The sequence below is a fragment of the Nansenia antarctica genome (genome assembly GCF_963989245.1).
Source record: "Nansenia antarctica genome assembly, chromosome: 1".
Lineage (NCBI taxonomy): Eukaryota > Metazoa > Chordata > Actinopteri > Argentiniformes > Microstomatidae > Nansenia > Nansenia antarctica.
The window spans coordinates 1,456,387-1,476,917 of record NC_137674.1 but is presented as its reverse complement, the minus strand read 5'-3'; the positions used below and the strand labels follow the sequence as shown (position 1 = coordinate 1,476,917).

The following is a 20,531-nucleotide window of genomic DNA, read 5'->3' as shown; positions in this document are numbered from 1 at the left end:
TGTTTAGCTGTGGTGAATGTAGATGAGTTTCGCCGTGCTTTGAGCAGCCCTGGTTGTTGTTGGAGCCCCCCTTTGGAGTTTGGGTGTACTGCAGGTCTGCACGTTCGTTTGTCCTTCTCTTGTTGCCGTACTTGCGGTGGTGCGTCAGAAAATGGCCGCCAGATTAATGGGTATGTGCGCATGTAAAACGCTCCTCGTGTTTTGTTATTTGTATGGAGAATCTTGTAATGTAGGGTGAAAATGTTGGTGTAGTACTGTGCTGTTTGTTTTTACATGTATTGTGATGTATTGTGATGATGTGAAACAGAACATTTATTGTATGTTGTTTTGAACGTGCAGATTCACAAGCAGACCAGAGAAGAATTGTGTTCTATATGTCTTCTCTGCAGGTATGTCGCTCCACATGTTGTTTGTAATTGTTATTTGTAATGTTTGAGGGAAGTTTGTGTTCTTTCTGTGAACAAACTGTCCTGATGTGAAATGTACATAGACGGTGGACCGAGAAAATGGCCGCCAGATTAATGGATTCACAAGCAGACCAGAGAAGAATTGTGTTCTATATGTCTTCTCTGCAGGTCAAATAAACGAATTAAATGAAAGAAGTTTGGCTGTTTGACCATCGTTACACATGCAAGGCGCCGGGCCCGCTCATTGGGAGCAAATTGGGGTTAAGTGTCTTGCTTAAGGACACCTCGACATGTGGCCAGCCGGGGCTCGAACCGCCGATCTGCCAACCTTGCGATCATTAGGCCCTGGCTCAACCTCCTGAACCACAGCCGCCCCAGAGATGAGCCACTTCAATGTAGGGAGCTTCCTTCTCCCAGAATAAACAGGTCAGTGCCAAGGCCTCTCTGGTACGGGTGCTGCTGTTATCAGTGGTTCTCTCTGTACTGCTCTGTGTTTCACACAAGTGTTGCACCGTTCCACTTTCTGGCTGATATGGACAGACAGCCCCGGTCTCACTTTGATGGAATACCCCCCAGGCCACCGACTGAGTTAAATAAATAATTGGGGAGAACATTTATTATTATTATATTATTATATCATATATAATGTATTATTATAATTATAATACTTTAATAGCAACAACAATAATAATTCATAATACATAATACATAATAATTATAATTCCATGGAATGACGCCAGTCACAGAAGAGAAACAAACCCAAACAGAAACATGCCCCCGCCGCCCAACACTGTTGGGTTAGACTGGGGGACTGCGTTCGTACATTTGCTCTGAGAAATATGACCAGCACTCATGGAATGGCCTCTTGTCCAATCAAATTACTCGGTCCCCTTTATGACGTTGAACCCAGTGTTGCGTTCCGGCGCTTTCAGAGTAAGTTTACGAACGCAGCCAGCCTTTCGAAAACAAACGACATGACGTCATATTAACCCTATGCATGCAAAGCCTGCTGGGGGATCTTTTCACCAGCGGCCATTTTGGATTTAAAGGGGCTGATCCAGCTGTCACGGACACACTCCCTCGGTGAGTCTCTGTTTCATATCTAACATACATACTTACATATATCTGATGTTTAATATAAATATAAATATGTTATAGGTTGGCTAAGATATTAAGATACGATGTCCCGGAGTGAAGCCGGTTGTAATCGAGCTAACTGGCGGTCCGCTCGAGGGACTAGGGCATAACTAACCGGTTAGCTTCTAGCTGCGACCTGGCTAGGCTAGCAGGCTAGCTACCACCGCAGGGTTCTCTGGTTATCACTGGGTGAGATAGTCAACATTACAACATGTCGTGACGTTAGAATTATAAGGTTCTATCTCCATTTCTGGTCAAAATTTAGTTTTTTTTCTTACATAATCTGATCCATTAGGTGTTTATTAATGCCTGTGTGGTGTTGTTTTTAAAATGTTGACATTTTTTAGTTAGTAATTCATAAAATACAAAGGTTCCATCTCACAGAACATAATGGAATGTAAAAACGTTGACGCTCAATATCTCTGAACTGCCCTAAACGGAGATAGAACCTTATCATTCTAAACGGAGATAGAACCTTATCATCCTAAACGGCGATAGAACCTTATCATTCTAAACGGCGATAGAACCTTATCATTCTAAACGGAGATAGAACCTTATCATTCTAAACGGAGATAGAACCTTCTCATTCTAAACGGAGATAGAACCTTATCATTCTAAACGGAGATAGAACCTTCTCATTCTAAACGGAGATAGAACCTTCTCATTCTAAACGGAGATAGAACCTCATCATTCTAAACGGAGATAGAACCTTATCATTCTAAACGGAGATAGAACCTTATCATTCTAAACGGAGATAGAACCTTATCATTCTAAACGGAGATAGAACCTTATCATTCTAAACGGAGATAGAACCTTATCATTCTAAACGGAGATAGAACCTTATCATTCTAAACTCACGATTTGTCATACATGTTTTCTTTATAATCGACAAAAAAAGGGTTGTTCGACTGCTAAACGTGATGCTTTTCGGTGAAACGGGTTGAGGCATGACGTCATGATTTAAGCCTTAACCTAGTCAGCTGGTCTGTCTGTGAAAGATCAACACTGATGTCATGTTGTTTAGTCTGTCTGTGAAAGATCAACACTGACGTCATGTTGTTTAGTCTGTGAAAGATCAACACTGACGTCATGTTGTTTAGTCTGTGAAAGATCAACTCTGATGTCATGTTTAGTTGTCTGTGAAAGATCAACACTGATGTCATGTTGTTTATCTGTGAAAGATCAACACTGATGTAATGTTGTTTAGTCTGTCTGTGAAAGATCAACACTGATGTCATGTTGTTTAGTTGTCTGTGAAAGATCAACACTGACGTCATGTTGTTTAGTCTGTGAAAGATCAACACTGATCATGTCATGTTGTTTAGTCTGTCTGTGAAAGATCAACACTGATGTCATGTTGTTTAGTCTGTGAAAGATCAACACTGACGTCATGTTGTTTAGTTGTCTGTGAAAGATCAACACTGATGTCATGTTGTTTAGTCTGTGAAAGATCAACTCTGATGTCATGTTGTTTAGTCTGTGAAAGATCAACTCTGATGTCATGTTGTTTAGTCTGTGAAAGATCAACACTGATGTAATGTTGTTTAGTCTGTGAAAGATCAACACTGATGTCATGTTGTTTAGTCTGTGAAAGATCAACACTGATGTCATGTTGTTTAGTCTGTCTGTGAAAGATCAACACTGATGTCTGTGAAAGATCAACACTGATGTCATGTTGTTTAGTCTGTGAAAGATCAACTCTGATGTCATGTTGTTTAGTTGTCTGTGAAAGATCAACACTGATGTCTGTGAAAGATCAACACTGATGTCATGTTGTTTAGTCTGTGAAAGATCAACTCTGATGTCATGTTGTTTAGTTGGCACTTCAATGAAAGATTCGCTTATGTTTTCGTCCCTGTATCCAAACACTGCAGAATGTAAACATTAACCGGAGACGCTGGTCATGTTTGGTGACAGGCAACAACGTTAACGATCGCCAGAAGAAAACGTTTTACTAGCTAATTAGTATATACAGTAATTTACTTTACCGTTAATAATTGACGACTCCCTGCTGTGACACAATTACTGGGCAGAATGCATATATTATATTCTGAAATATAATCATATTAGTCTATTTTACCAGCTATATGAGTCAGGGATAGTTTACCCAAAGTAGGCATACGGTTCGGTTGTAAATAAATCTCAACATAGCGTATAGAAGAATGTGAAATCAAAATATTTGTCGCCCATTCAAGCCTGCCATATGGGGAGAACAGCCTTCTGTTGCAAGAGCCGACTGGCAGTGTTGAATCACAGGCCACTGATGGGCCCTCAGCTGCCCCTGTGTCCTGCCACGCCCTCTCTGTTGGCTGGGTCTCTTTGTCTGCCAGGGAAGTGTGTGTGTGTGTGTGTGTGTGTGTGTGTGTGTGTGTGTGTGTGTGTGTGTGGCTGTCATTAATGTATGAATGTAGACAGATCATGTTACATTGTTTTGTGGTTTCCAGCAAGAGTGACAGAGGACAGGAAATGGTGTACATCTCTAGTAAATGTGGACAGGAAATTGTGTACATTTCAATACAGTAACTGTCTGGTTGCAATGCTGGTGTTCTCTTGCTATTTTCTTCTTTTCTACATTTACAATATCAATGAATGGTGACTGGTGGATATAACCATGGTGTTGTTGAGGCGTAAAGAATATCTCTGTCAACTTCCCAGTTGTTTTTTCGGTTTGACAGGATTGTGCTAAAATTCTGTTTTGGAGTTTTGGAGAGGGTGGGATTTTGTCAGCTGTTGGCTGTGAGGATGAATGATGAATGATGTTTATATTTGACTTCTGAAGTCAAGGGAGAGTAGGCGACTTTGAGTGACAGTGCACTGGATGAAAGATGGTGGTGTAAGGGTGATGTGAGGGGAAAGGCCAGCCTGATGATACTGATGCAGGGTGGAGCCCTGTCGGCCTGGAGACACAGGGAGGTTAGGGAAGGGCACTCAGACCTACCAGTGCCAACCACTCAGAGGATGGACCAGCAGCTCTGTCTGATCCTCATGTCCTCTCCCTTACGCAACCTCTCTGGGCAGCCAGCTAAACACATGCGCACACACGCCACAGAGAGGCTGTTAGTAATTTTGCAGTCCTTATGGCGAAGGCAGATAAACTAGAGCAGAGTGAAGTGCAAACCCAGCCATGGCATTTAAGCAGCCTCTCGCTAACAACTCAGACCGTATCTTAGTAAAACGTTTATTAATAAACATCTTGCTTCATTCACAGGTTTCTCCATCACTCTCCTTTTATGGAGGTGTGCTACATATTTATAGGGGACAACATGTTTACTGTACACTTGTTTTTGTTGTTGTTAGGCCATTTCAAGAGAATGAGAATGCAGATTTATTTCCTACTCGTTGAAAACAAAGATAGACGGGTTATTTGTTGTGTGATTGATGTGTCTGTTGCTTTTTCTCTGTTCTCTATTATGCTTTTTAAATCTAGGTTGTCTGAAGGGTTTATATAGCCTAATTGTTGTTATTCTTTTCTTCCAATCATTCTTTTGGAGATTTCCATCTTTTCCCCCCTCTGCTTTTATTTAGTTTCTTATTCCCTGTTGCCATACACAGGTCGCAGTAAGATCTCCCAGTATCAATAAAGGATGCATAAAAAACAAGTGTACAGTAAACATGTTGTCCCCTATAAATATGTATAGTAGCACGCCTCTATAAAAGGAGAGTGATGGAGAAACCTGTGAATGAAGCAAGATGTTTATTAATAAACGTTTTACTAAGATACTCTGGCTGTCTCTGTTTTACTTTTTTCGCTTTTGTTCTTAACAACAATGCTGTTGGAGATCAAAGACAGCTACTCTAATCACTACTAAATATACCGCTGAATCTGCCTTGAAATGTAATTCAGATTCACAGCGTGGTGCAATCTGGCTGCAATCTTTGGGGAGAGCCCTGACTCAGCAGTTTGATCGCTCGGTCATGTCCAGTATCTAGATCAGGACAGCTTTCTCCCCCTCCGTTGAACCTGCTCCTCCCTTCGCAGTGTGGGTGGGGCCGTCCCCGTCTCTGTTGTGTGCTGAGGCTGCTGGCTGTTCAGAGATCTGTGGGAAGGTCACACTTCTGAGGCAGCTTTTGTCCTCCAGAGATCCAGAGATTCTTACCCACATCCGCAAGGAGCCTTTCTCTTGTTTGTATTAGCGTAGCTCGCTAAACGCTAGATGTGATGCAGTTTCTATGGTGACTGCTGTTTTTTCCGGGTGTATTACTGGTGGAGGAGTCATTATTACATCAGCCTCTCTTCTCTCTGCCAAGCTATGAGGATCTGATTTGCTGCTGAAGCTGAGGTTAGTGTTCTGCTCTGGTGCCCGTCTTGCAATTTTCCCTTTTAAATGGTGGCCAGATTGCAGCAGTGCCTGTGGACAGAAGACATTTGTCTGGTTGCTTGTTGACATTTGTTCCCTGTAGCCTGTAGCTGTGGACACCGTTGTTGTCTGTACTTTAACATAGCCAGTAGCAACATACTGCTACTGTAGGCTAGTGTCATTTTGTCTGAACTTTTGTGAAGTTTTAGGCTACTGAAAAAGCAAAATGAAGCTTATTATCTACTCTGCAGTGTGATTAGCTACATGGCAGGATAAACCCATGTTATTATCTGCTTGTACTAACGTTGTACCGTCATCTGCATACAGGAGTGTTCTGCTTTATTGCGCTGATGAATAGACTCCTCCCTAGAACATGACTGGCTTTGTCTCGTGTGTTTGTTGTTATTATTAGGCTACTAGGTATCATACCTCTGCTTATATGAGGATTCAATTAATGGTAGGCAAAGTGTTTGTTCAGAACCAGAAGATCAGGTTTTACAGAGTAATGCCTAACATTGATTTCCTATTGAAGGCAGAGGGGGGGATGGAGGCTGTGTTTTTGCTTAGCCTATAGGGATAAGCGTGTCTGAGCATGTGCATTCTCAAGCCGCTCTGTTGCTGCAAACCTCTATGCACCTCGAAGGAGAAACATGCAGTACCAAGCCCATGGAGAGAATTACTTGGCGCCTGACCACTGTAACTTAGGCTAATGCAGAATTATCAAATGTGTGTAGCTTAATCTCTTTGCCATGGAAATCATTTGGCTCAAACTCTTAGTTTGACAATCGTTTTAGTCAGGTAGTCTCATAAGGTAATGATGTAGGCCAGTACTACCATGTATTACTTAGGCTACAATGCCAGTAATGAGTTCTCCTACCTGTGCCAATTAGAATCAGCTGGGTTAGTGCATGTTGGTGGATACTAGGGATGTGCATAACTCAACATTTTCATGGTCAACATTTTCATTATAATAAGTGGGTGCTACGAACGATGAATAGATTTTTCGATATGTGCCGACATTCACAAAGACAGTGGGTTACAGCAATCGAGATGGCGACGTACATTTGAAAAGTATTTCCATCTTTGGCTATCACCTTGTTCATGCAAATCCTACACACAGCCTCGTCAACGTTTCCTTGTCATTCGGTCAGAAACCGAAATGCGTTGTCCATATTGCGGAAGTTGCTTTTTTTCAGGGACCAACTCGCTTACCTAACACTGTTGCCAGGGATTGATAGATTGATTTCCAGCCCAATGTGATCATAGGTATCCCAATTGGGAGGGAATACGCCCAATCAGGCAACGCTGTTCCCTAATTCTCCGTTCTGAGGAGAAGCTGTCACGTGATGCATCTTTTTAGACAGTTAATTTATTGACAAATTACATTGTTTACAAAAATCACTTTCATAGCATCTTCAACCACACACTCTTAAGGCGTTATATAGCAATTTATGACGTTGTGATAAATGTTACAAATAATAAAGCTAAAAATGAAAACGTTTGGTTTTATGACGGATTTTGATCAAAACCGCCATAAAAAACTATTTTTAGAGGCCGCGGTTTTCGGTTTATCTGTAAAACCGTCCAACCCTATATGGCAGAGCTACAAGTATAGCCTGAAATCAACTTCTCCAAATACAATGATAGCCAACGCTATTCATTGGATATAGTTTAGCCTACACACCTCGTATTTGTCTCATATGCTGACATCTTCCCTGTCTCTCATTTTCTAATAACATGTAGGAACATGTACTAGCATGTTAACAAACTAAATGCTTATGATAATCCTATTTTAAAGCCTATCCTTTAAAAGCAAACTTCTCAAGCCTCTCGCTCAGTAAAAAAAAAGAGAAAAGGGCAAGAGTTTGTGATACCAGAATGCTTCACAGATTAAAACGTGTCCTGCTCTATGTAAATTCAGATCAGAGCTACAGTAGATGCAAAGGCTTGGGCCCGCACCCACACACTTATCTGCCAGGCTGGCATTTTACAGACATGCTTTCACATTGAAATGACACATCAAACTACGGGGCTTATCGTTGGCATTTGAATGCAGATATGCAATTGGAAAGGAGCAGGTTTTCATAGTGTCTCGTCTCACTTTCAAATGCAACACTATTAGTTTCAGCTATGCACTTTTCTGGCCAACAGTATCACTCCTGACAGCAACATGTTTGCTCTTGTCTAGTGAGTGACTGGCTAGGTTTGCGAGATGCAGCGATTATGAATGTTTTAAATGTTTTGCTGACTTTAAGGTTGCCTGTTCATTGACTGCATAGGCTGTGCTATGTCTGGACGCTGTCCACCACTCACTTTTCAGTTGCATTTAGCCGACACACGCATACGTATGTCTGTGCTCTCCCTTTCACAGTTAGGTATTAAGAAGTTTCATACATGTTATGTCTATTACATTAACAGACATATGATTTATAATTTCACTGCCAATTTCACAGCACATTGTATCCTGCGTGTGGATCAGGGCTCGACAGTGCGACTGTTTTGGTCGCATTTGCGAGTGAATATATTTCTGTGCGACTTGGAAATACATTAAATCGCACCAGTGCGACTACTACTGTCATGCGCAGTCAAACGTATGTGTATAAGCGATGAGGGAATGAAAACAGTGAACAGAAACGCGTGTCGCAGAAATGCTTCACGCGAGTCCTATATGCGCTTAAATATGCACATAATGGGTATATGGGATACAGCTCTCATAGTTCGTAGCGCTGTGTTTTGTTAGCCGCTAGCTGCTAGCTGCGTTTGCATCCGGTTTCATTACAAAGAGGTTAACCCTATATGTGCCTGACGTCTAACAACATTCAAATGACTAACTTCATATTTTTTCGGAATTCAATGTATGACACATCATTTGAAAGCTTATGATCCGTAGTTCCAATCCACAACAAGTCACATTTGAAAGTGTTTATGTAATTTTTTTACATTTGAAAGTGTTTTTTGTTTATATATATTTATATTATACAATTTACCAGTCATATTCTGGAATGTGTCTAAATGTTAAAGTTCCATAAGTATAAGCAAAATAAAGTAACAGTTAGTACTTTATAGTGGTAGCATTAAAAAATAAAAAAATAAATGCGAACCGTGAACCGTGACCCAAAAACCGAGGTTCATACCGAACCGTGGGCCAACTGAAATTAATATTCTTACTTCCCCTTTACATTGTGTGAGTCTCCGTTTTTATTACGGCCAAGAGCCGGTTATGATCATTTTGATATGTTATGATTATGATCATTTGTTGTCGTTGACGAAAATTGCGCAATTTTCATTGTGCTACTGAAATTCTTGGTGTGCTACAAAATTTTTCAACATGGTAGCACAGTGCTACCTGGGGAAAAGGTAAGCGTCAAGCCCTGGTGTGGATGTTGGTTGGTCCTGCGTGTTAAAATGAGACGGTAGAGGAGGGACTGGCTGGGTGCTTCGTGACTCACCTGAGACTACAGTCAGCTGCTCATACAACCATTTTCCAAGGTCGGCTGTCTGCACAGTGTAGAACAAACAAACTTCAGCTCTAGGAAATGTTGAAAAAGAACCATCACGTTAGCGGTACTGTTCTAGAGAATGTCATGAAGCTAACTGAATATGTCAAAAGTGCATTTACCTATCTTATCTTTACTTATCTACTTATCTATGCTTTTATGAAAAAGTGAACGATTACCCTAAAATGTTGCACATATTACCCCCACTATCTCTAACACAGACAGAGGAATGCTATAGTAGGATTTAACCATGGGGACATTTGAACACTCTGTACATATTTCTCTTCAGGCCCGACATGGGCTGACGATTTGTCTTGACTTCTTGTATGCTGTGGTAATGGATGGAGGAACTTAAACATGATAAAGCACTGATAGACTGCAGCTTGGCTCAAAGCCTCAGACATTTGTGTTTCCATTTCCAAGAACGGCCCAAAATAAGCCCAGGGCCATGGCCCAAAGGTCCTACCCTGACCATGGCCCAAAGGTCCTACCCTCACCATGGCCCAAAGGTCCTACCCTTACCATGGCCCAAAGGTCCTACCCTCACCATGGCCCAAAGGTCCTACCCTCACCATGGCCCAAAGGTCCTACCCTTACCATGGCCCAAAGGTCCTACCCTCACCTTGGCCCGACGGTCCTACCCTCACCTTGGCCCAAAGGTCCTACCCTCACCATGGCCCAAAGGTCCTACCCTCACCATGGCCCAAAGGTCCTACCCTGACCATGGCCCAAAGGTCCTACCCTCACCTTGGTGTTTTTGTGGACTTTTTTGGGGTCTTGGGTGGGGGACTGGGGGTTGTCTGGCTAGCCTAATGTATGGGATGACTGCTACTTGTATGCATTAAGTTATCTAATGGGGACATTTTCTGGCTGGCTGAGCAATCTCTGCTAGGTTTTGTGTACATTTCCAAAGTCACATTCACAACCACAAAACTCCATGGCCAGTTTCAATGTCATGTTACTGAGAAATTCGCTAGAGTGAATAGAGCAAGCTGCACTCCTACATTTTACATTTACATTTTTGGCATTTAGCAGCAGACGCCTTATTCCAAAGTGACTTACAATCAATACATTTCACTAAGCAAGTGAATCATCAATCCACAAGTCGTAGCAGGAAGAGTAATCTAGCTCAGGCCCGGGGCCATTGGCAGTCTCAATGATAGAAGGAAAAGTTTTTTATAGACACTGGAGAACAGAGAAACAGTACAAGGGGGGCAGTAGAAGTCATAGGGGACACAGTAAAGGGGAAAAGCGGGTGTCTCAGGAGACACAGTGCTGGGGGGTGGTAATGTCTCAGGAGGAGCAGTTAAGGTGTAACCTGAAGAGATGGATCTTCAGTCTACGACGGAACACTCCTCAGAGCATGCTGCACATGACATATCACGCTATGCACCTGTATTATTGGAATACAGGCATGCCTTTCCTAGACATTTTAGAGCAGCTTTTTGTTCAAGGACACCAGGGACATCCTGCTGGGGGCTGTCGTGCTGCTCAGTCATCCCTCAGTCCAGTGTCCATGACGGAGCAGACAGACAGGCAGACCTCCCCTGTCTCTGTCCATGACGGAGCAGACAGACAGGCAGACCTCCCCTGTCTCTGCAGAGCCCTGCCACCACCACACAACCTCTGTTACATTCATCTGTCTTCCCTCTGTCGCACGTCAAGATGCAATCCTGCCCCCGAACCTACTTTTGTTATGCTTCAGCCAAACGTGCTGAATTTTTTCCTGTCCCCACCCCATTGTCGGTGGTGATGTCACCACCCATTTTAGTGATGACGTTTGAATCCCTTCATCTAGTCTTCATGCCTCCATAATCTGACTCTCCACACTGACATCGGGGAGGGGACTGTGGAGCGTTTGTTTCATGACATCCGTCCAATTGTCACACACCACTGGTACCATTTTGATGGAACTTGGGTGAATGATGCGTCTTGCCTTAGAGATTCTGTGTTGGCTTGGGAGTAGAGCCAGACAGATATATCGGATTATACATGTTCTGCACTACAAGCTCCGGTAACTGTACGAAGCAAGACTGATCAAATAAAATAAAATTTCAAAACAGAATCAAATAAGCACTACACATTCCAGTAACTCTTCAGTCTGACTTGTGGAAGCGGTAACCCATTTGGAACATGTTTACTGTATACGTGTGCATGTGTATGGCTGTCATATAGCATCGTGGATCTTGTTGTGATCTTATCATTACCGTAGCAGATAGATTACACGGTGCCTGTCACCCAGGAACAGGGCCCTCTATTATGAAACACTAAGATTAAGACGTGTGTGTGCGTGTGTGTGCATGTGCGTGTGTGTGTGTGTATGTGTGTATGTGTGTGTGTGTGTGTGTGTGTGACAGCTCCTCTGCTGTCAGTCACAGTTACATGGGAAGACTTGGTGGGCCAACAGTGTGAAGAATCGGCTGTAATTGAGCCTAGAGGGTGAGGGAAATACAAGGTTACATGCTCTGGAGCCTCAACTGAGCCAGATCTGAAGGCAGGATAATCACAGCAGTGTTTGAACGCTCTAGTCAAAAATAAAAACAGAATCTGCGTGGCAGGCAAGAGGAGGAGGGTGTCTGCTTTGCTACAGAACCCAGACCTAGCCTATATTAACCCAGACATTTTTCTTCTGTGTTCCTGAAGGCAGGATAAACACAGCAGTGTTTGAATGTCTCTAGTCAAAAATACAAACCAAAATCTGCGTGGCAGGCAATAGGAGGGTGTCTGCTTCTGCTACAGAACCCAGCCCTGTTATTAACCCAGACATTTCTTCTTCTGTGTCTTCTGAATGCAGGATAAACACAATGCAGTGTTTGAACGCTCTAGTCAAAAATAAAAACCAAAATCTGTGTGGCAGGCAATCTCTTCAGGCTACACCTTAACTGAGACATTACTACTGCGTACCTGCTTTTCCTATATTTTCCTTTTCTCTATACTATGCTTCCTAAGACTTCTCCTGCCCCCCTTGTACTGTCTCTCCAGTGTCTATTAATAAAAAATATTCTTTATTTTTTATTTTTACAACGACTGCCAGTGGCCCCTGGCCTGAGCTAGATTACTTCTCCTGCTAGAACTGGTGGATTGATGATTCACTTGCTTAGTCTAATGTATCGATTTTAAGGCGCTTTGGAATAAGGCGTCTGCCAAATGCCATTATGTAAATGTAATTGTGTCTGCTTCGCTACAGCACCACCCAGACCTATTATTAACCCAGCCCATTTGTGTCTTCTGCACCTATATTAACCCAGCCCATTTCTTCTTCTTCTGTGTCCCGTTTCTTCTTCTGTGTGTCTCCTACAGGTCCCCCCCTGCGGTAGATGTCGTCCACCATGGTGTACCCACGGGAAGAGAAGCTGGAGAAGCTGTCCCAGGAGGAGATCATCTCCAACACCAAGCTGGTGATCCAGGGCCTGGAGGCGCTGAAGAACGAGCACAACTCCATCCTGCACAGCCTGCTGGAGACCATCAAGTGTCTGAAGAAGGATGAGGAGGCCAACCTGGTCCATGAGAAGTCCAACCTGCTGCGCAAGAGTGTGGAGATGATCGAGCTGGGGCTGGGCGAAGCACAGGTGAGAATGATGATGATAATAATAGTAATAATAATACATTAGACTTAGTCTGTGGAGATGATCGAGCTGGGCCTCGGGGAAGCACAGGTGAGAATGATGATAATAATAATAGTAATAATAATACATTAGACTTAGTCTGTGGAGATGATCGAGCTGGGCCTCGTGGAAGCACAGGTGAGAATGATGATGATAATAATAGTAATAGTAATAATAATAATAATAATACATTAGACTTATATAGTCTGTGGAGATGATCGAGCTGGGGCTCGGTGAAGCACAGGTGAGAATAATAATAACTTGTATTATAGCGCCTTTCATAAAACCCACATACAATTCTAAAGGGAATGGTCAGACAGACAAAACAGAAAACAAACACAGAAACAGTGACTAGGGGCCAAAGGCCTTGGTGAACAGATGGGTTTTGAGGGCTGATTTGAAGGAGTCCAGGGTGGGGGCGTTGCGGATCACTATGGTAAGATCGGGGACCGGACTGGGGAGGATTCTCAGTGAAATAAGTCAGTTTGTGACACATTTTTCCACCTCTCAGGATTTATTGCTGGTGCAGACAGGAACTCCCTTGTTCTGTATAAAGCTGAAAATAGTGACCATGACTCACCGTGAACCCAGCTAGCAGCCGTCGCTCTCTGTCTTACACCAATAACCTCTCTCCCTTGGCTTCTCTGTCATTTGGTAAACGGACTGACTTATATAGTGCTTTTATCCAAAGCGCTTTACAACGGCCTCTCATTCACCCATTCACACACACATTCACACACCAATGGCGACAAGCTACCATGCAAGGCGCCGGCCCGCTCACTGGGAGCAATTTTGGGGTTCAGTGTCTTGCCCAAGGACACTTCGACATGTGGCCAAGCCGGGGCTCAAACCACCGATCTGCCAACCTTGTGATCATTAGACAGCGGCTCTTACCTCCTGCGCCACAGACGCCCCATTTGCTTGTTCTCTTACCTCTCTTCATAATACTGATGTGGTACCAATTGTCTGTGTGTGAATGTGTGTGTGTGTGTCCCTGTCCAGGTGATGATGGCCCTGTCCAACCACCTGAACGCGGTGGAGTCGGAGAAGCAGAAGCTGCGGGCGCAGGTGAGGCGGCTGTGCCAGGAGAACCAGTGGCTGAGGGACGAGCTGGCCAACACCCAGCAGAAGCTGCAGAAGAGCGAGCAGAACGTGGCCCAGCTGGAGGAGGAGAAGAAGCACCTGGAGTTCATGAACCAGCTGAAGAAGTACGACGATGACGTGTCTCCTACTGTAAGTGTCCAGAAGTGTTTGTGTTATAACACACTTCACACAGACGCACCGTCGGGCTGTTGGGGTTTGGATTGTACATTGCATTTTTAAAAATGTATTTTAATTTTATTTAGCCTTTATTTAACCAGGTCGGGCCCATTGAGACACAATGATCTTTTTTTCCGAGGGAAGCCTGGCCAAGACAGCAGCTTAAAACATCGACTTTCGACAGTTGAAACAGACAAAGCAGAATTACACAATAAAACAACACCAAGTTAACAACAAAACATAGACAACATACAATCTGGCCAGAGCAATAGAATAAAATAATGGGACTTTCATATAAAGCAGGAGCAAGAACGATATGAGGCTGATTCCAAGTTACTCACAAGGTTTTTAAATGTTCCAAGAGAAATTAGTTCCTTCAGGTTCAGAGTGCTCTGTAGTGAATTCCAGGCAGCAGGTGCAAAGTGTGTGAAGGAGTGCTTGCCGAATTCAGTGCGAACTTTGGGGACATTTAGCAGATAACAGTCGTTGGAACGTAAGGAGTAAGTACGGTACTCTGGGTTCTTGAAATATAACCACATAAATATTGGGGGCGTCGCCTAAAATGGCTTTATATGTAAAGGTGTGCCAGTGTGAGAGACAACGTGCAGCCAATGAGGGCCACGGCCACTCAACTCTGCCATATAAGATACAGTGGTGAGTGAGGGCTTTGTCCATTGCATCTCAGGTTTATTGCGAGCTTTCGGTCATAGACCTTCTTCAGGCATAAAGCAGACAAGACTCTGCTTTATGCCTGAAGAAGGTCTATGACTGAAAGCTTGCAATAAACAACGTTTTTTTTTTTTTTGCACAGTGTTTTTGAGTGTGCGGATGCTGTTATTTTGCCCTCTATTGATACTCTTCAGTTCCAGCACCTCAGCAAAGTCTGAACATGGATGAGTGGTGGTGTTTTCACTATTTTGATCTCAGGTTTTTTGTCAGCTTTCGTGTTTTTGTGCCTTGAGTGCAGATCGCAAAAAGGGAGCAGGATCCTTTATGTCCTGTGCTGTAGATCGCTGTCTACAAGAGAGCAGTGTATCAGGCTCAAATGGGTCATTATGTTTATTGATTTCTATGTTTGTCATTAGCTAGCTTTGGTGTTGAAACGGAGGCAAGAATGTGTTATGATAGGCTTAATACTTGCAGAAATATCAGAAAAGATTAATACAATTCCTGTTTAATTCGTTTTGATTATAATGGTGATTGTAATAGAACACACATGATCACTTATTTTACTGGTTCAGTACAGCTTCACTTGGAAACTCAGTGAACCAGCGAGGAAATCTAAAATGAGCCTGAACTTACACAGTTGACGCGTCTCTACTGGGAGGAAGACATTACCTGCAGACCTGGAATGTGATTGACCAGGACCGTATTGATCAAGTGGTTGGGATGAATTCCCAGATATTCCTTCCTTATATTATTACCCTCTCCTGAGTCAGCAGGAATGAGTATTCTTTTGAGGCTGCCCAGCAAATAGGATCTTTTATGGCCCTCCATATACAGCGCCTATAGAAAGTCATCAGACCCCTTCACTTTTTTCACATTTTGTTGTGTTATAGACTCAATTTAAAATTGATAGAAAGAAATGTCATCAATCCACACACAATACCCCATAATGACAAAGTGAAAATGTATTTCTGCAAATGTATTAAAATTGAAACACAGAAATGTGGATAAGTATTCATACCCTTTGCAATGACACTCTTAAAATAAGCTAAAATGCAAAAATGCATTACAAATGCATACAAATCACTCAATACGTTGAATTGAGTCCATCTTAATGCAAGGATAATAGTTCATGTAATTTTGGAATCAATATCTTTGTTTTTATAGAGTCTCTGGTTTTGCATAGGAATCAATTACATACACCTGTCATACTCACCACTGAGGAATTGTGAAATAAAAACACTGAAGAATAGAGGACGGGTTACATTTATTGGTCTTAAGGTTCCTGTGTTGGCCGGTCTAATGGTTCATGGTCTTAAGGTTCCTGTGTTGGTCTAACGGTTCATGTGGTCTGTCAGCAGGAGGAGAAGGACGGGGAGCCCCCCAAGGACTCTCTGGACGACCTCTTCCCCAACGATGAGGAGGAGCACGGCCCCGGCAGTAAGACCAGCCATCCATTTAACAGTCCTCTTACACAGTATTGTAGAGCACCACTGTGGCTTATATCTCCGCTATACTGCAAATGCAGTGGAATTCAGTTGTTACTACCAATGAATTTAAAGTGGAAAATGTACCTTCCCATGATCAACTCAAATCAAATGTTATTTGTATAGCGTATTTCTCACAAAATGTGACCCAAGGAGCAAAAAAGATAAAGCAACAACGAAGATGGACATTTAGAAGGCCAGATTGAATAAGTAGGTTTTGAGGTCTCGCTTAAATGTTTCTAGAGTTTTGGACAATCTCAGGCTCTCAGGTAGGATGTTCCATAGTCTCAGAGCATATATACTGAAAGCTGTCTCTCCGTATCTCTTGGTCCTGGCATATCCCTTGATGAGCCTTTGACCTCTGTGTGACCTCTCTGTGACCCCACAGTGCAGCATCCGCACAACAGTGCGGCGGTGGCCGCGGCCCAGCAGGGGGGCTACGAGATCCCGGCCCGTCTGAGGACCCTCCACAACCTGGTGATCCAGTACGCCTCCCAGGGGAGGTACGAGGTGGCCGTGCCCCTCTGCAAGCAGGCCCTGGAGGACCTGGAGAAGACCTCTGGACATGACCACCCCGACGTGGCCACCATGCTCAACATCCTGGCCCTGGTCTACAGGTGAGCTGACAGAGCTGACAGCCTGGGAACCTGACACCCAACCTGGGATTCAGAGCTCCCTGCTAACCCCTTAATGTCTCTGTCTCTCTCTCACACCCTCTCTCTCTCTCACTCTCTCTCTCTCTCACTCTCTCTCGCTGTCTCTCTCTCTCACTCCCTCTCTCTCTCGCTGTCTCTCTCTCTCTCACTCCCTCTCTCTGTCTCTCTCTCTCTCTCTCACTCTCTCTCTCACTCTCTCTCGCTGTCTCTCTCTCTCTCTCACTCCCTCTCTCTCGCTCCCTCTCTCTCTCTCTCACTCCCTCTCTCTCTCTCGCTCCCTCTCTCTCTCGCTGTCTCTCTCTCACTCCCTCTCTCTGTCTCTCTTTCTCTCTCTCTCTCTCTCTCTCTTTCCGCGTTGTTGAAAATCAACGATACATCGCTAGTCAACTATCACAGCTTGTTTTGTGAGCCTGCTAACAATGTAAAGTAGTGTTATAGTTAACTAGGTAGCAGTGGGGATTACTCACAGAATCCATCGCGTTGCAGTATTTTGGCTTGACTAGCGAGTTTGTTCCGTGTTTCAAAAGAAAAGTCTGAACATTTTGATTGGTTGCCGACATGCGGACCAAACAATCAGACTGTGTCACACATGTGTAGTGTTGTAAAGAAACAAGCATATCCTCAGTGCATAACGTGCATCATTTTAATTCCAGACTTTCTATTGTGCTGCTAGGAAGACTGCACAGTGTTAGTGGTTTGTGTAACTGCAGTCCTCTGAAGACTGCCCAGTGTTAGTGGTGTGTGTAACTGCAGTCCTCTGAAGACTGCCCAGTGTTAGTGGTGTGTGTAACTGCAGTCCTCTGAGATCATGAAGACTGCACAGTGTTAGTGGTGTGTCTAACTGCAGTCCTCTGAAGACTGCACAGTGTCAGTGGTGTGTGTAACTGCAGTCCTCTGAGAAGACTGCACAGTGTCAGTGGTGTGTGTAACTGCAGTCCTCTGAGAAGACTGCACAGTGTCAGTGGTGTGTGTAACTGCAGACTGCCCAGTGTCAGTGGTGTGTGTAACTGCAGTCCTCTGAGATAGGAAGACTGCACAGTGTCAGTGGTGTGTCTAACTGCAGTCCTCTGACTGCCCAGTGTTAGTGGTGTGTATAACTGCAGTCCTCTGAGAAGACTGCACAGTGTCAGTGGTGTGTGTAACTGCAGTCCTCTGAGATCCTGTTTGACCGTGTTCCCTCCTGTCTGCAGGGATCAGAAGACTGCCCAGTGTTAGTGGTGTGTGTAACTGCAGTCCTCTGAGATGAAGACTGCACAGTGTTAGTGGTGTGTGTAACTGCAGTCCTCTGAGATAGGAAGACTGCACAGTGTTAGTGGTGTGTGTAACTGCAGTCCTCTGAGATCAGACTGCACAGTGTTAGTGGTGTGTAACTGCAGTCCTCTGAGAAGACTGCCCAGTGTTAGTGGTGTGTGTAACTGCAGTCCTCTGAGATCCTGTTTGAAGACTGCACAGTGTCAGTGGTGTGTTTAACTGCAGTCCTCTGAGGAAGACTGCCCAGTGTCAGTGGTGTGTCTAACTGCAGTCCTCTGAGATAGGAAGACTGCCCAGTGTTAGTGGTGTGTGTAACTGCAGTCCTCTGAGATAGGAAGACTGCCCAGTGTTAGTGGTGTGTGTAACTGCAGTCCTCTGAGGTCATGTTTGACCGTGTTCCTTCCTGTCTGCAGGGATCAGAACAAATACAAAGAGGCCGCCCATCTGCTGAACGACGCCCTGTCCATCCGGGAGAAGACGCTGGGCAAAGACCACCCCGCGGTAAGGGACTCGCTGTTGTCATGGAAACCGCACACACGCACTACGTGGGCAAAACGATACGGAGTTGAAAGGATTTGTCATCAAGTCAAAGTGTTGGTTTATCATCTACCAATGTCAAGGAAGAAGGTTAACTACTCACACAGCGGTTTGATATGGATTTATCCCTCGTTTGGGTATGAATTTCTGTCACTGGTTTTATTTGCCTGAAAGCCGTCGATCGCGACTGCTCAACACCCCTCTTGTCTCCAGAGCTTACAGAATTGTCAGAAGTCCATAGTATAGAAAGCATCTTAAGACTTCAGACTAATCTAGACAAATCACTAATAACGAATAGCTTTGTGGAGTCTAGCCTACACGTTGACTGTTCAGGAAGGCAGTTAAAGTACAGTGTTAGTCAATGCAGCTCATCTCCTCCCTACCTCCCTTATTTCCTGTGACCCTGTCTCTCCCTAATCCCTCAAGAAATACCTTGCAGGCTGCACTCATACCAGGCTGCACTTATATCAGGCTGCACTTATACCAGGCTGCACTTATACCAGGCTGCACTTATACCAGGCCCAAGTGACTCACTGCTTTTTAGGGGACGATATCCTTTTTCATCACCTGATGACATTGGATAGATATGAGATAGATATAATATATCAATATTTTGGATGAATAAATTGCCATATCGATGGCCGAAAGGCAAAACCTTGTATCTGAAAAAAAATCTAATTTTTTCCCCCACTGTCAGACCCATCATGTTTAGCCTTCCTTGTTGTCGTCATTTGAAGTGAAAACAGCAAATCAGAACATTTTGCCGATGGGAGGTTTTGCATTTCGGCATTTATTTAAGAAAAAAACAGGTTCCTGGTTAAGTAGCAGTACTCCTACCAGTGATCTGACCTGCACTTGTTTTGTTGCGTGTCTCATCCAGGTCGCTGCTACGCTGAACAACCTGGCCGTGCTCTACGGGAAGAGGGGCAAGTACAAGGAGGCTGAGCCGCTGTGCAAGAGGGCCCTGGAGATCAGAGAAAAGGTACACCCTTGTTGGACGTCGCCAAACCTACTACTGGTTCACTTACATCGCCCACGTCACCTCAGAGCATGCTCCCATCACTGCAGGTGGAGGCTCTTTAGTCAAAGAGAATTAATTGATTGAATTAATAATTAAGGGAGATTTATTTTTTGAAATGTCAGTGGAGCATTGTTACACTTGTTACTTAACCTAGGGGAAAAGGTCAAATTATGTTTTTATTGCGTCTGTGTGAAGTTTCAATCAGGTTGTGCCTGTATTTGAGGGAGTTAAAGGGATTAATTCATTGGCTGCAGAACACTGCAGACTGAACAGACAGGCTCTGTTCTCTAGAGACCCAAGCAGCACGCTCTGTATTGATCTGGCTTTTATTAGATTCTTAGGTCAGCCTTGAGTGAAAACAACATATGCTTAGCTTACGCAGAGTGAACATGTTGCCTGTCGAAGGCGACAGGGGAAATGGAGTAAGAGAGGCTAACGCAATGTAAAAGCTAGGGATAGTGAATCGAGAACCGGTTCCAAATTGTTTCGATCCATCAGAATCATACTTCTCCAAGGTTATCGGTTCCTTTTATCGATGCCGGCATTTTTTCTGACACTTACGCGTTGTGAAAACTCATGCGTCATGATGTCGAACTCTCCGTCTGACGTCTGATCGATGTTCATTAATATGCATCGTCCCTTTCCAAATAAAATAAACGTAAACGTCAAACTCTGCGGTGTAGTATCGGAGTGTGACGTTTTATTTAGT

The 20,531-nt window shown here is 43.8% G+C and overlaps 1 protein-coding gene across 4 annotated transcripts in view; it reads left to right on the top strand.

The window, feature by feature from the left end:
- The first annotated feature begins 1,458 nt into the window (after positions 1-1,458).
- klc1b (kinesin light chain 1b) overlaps positions 1,459-20,531 on the top strand; it is a 42,933-nt gene continuing 23,860 nt past the window's right edge. For 3 of the 4 annotated variants that reach the window (XM_080524435.1, XM_080524433.1, XM_080524436.1), the window contains exons 1-7: positions 1,459-1,490; positions 12,640-12,908; positions 13,947-14,177; positions 16,229-16,310; positions 16,746-16,974; positions 18,678-18,765; positions 19,682-19,783. In XM_080524435.1, the coding sequence (XP_080380561.1) occupies positions 12,657-12,908; positions 13,947-14,177; positions 16,229-16,310; positions 16,746-16,974; positions 18,678-18,765; positions 19,682-19,783 (984 nt within the window). In that variant the 5' untranslated portion in view covers positions 1,459-1,490; positions 12,640-12,656. The remainder of the gene's footprint in view (positions 1,491-12,639; positions 12,909-13,946; positions 14,178-16,228; positions 16,311-16,745; positions 16,975-18,677; positions 18,766-19,681; positions 19,784-20,531) is intronic. The other variant, XM_080524434.1, reaches the window with a different exon arrangement.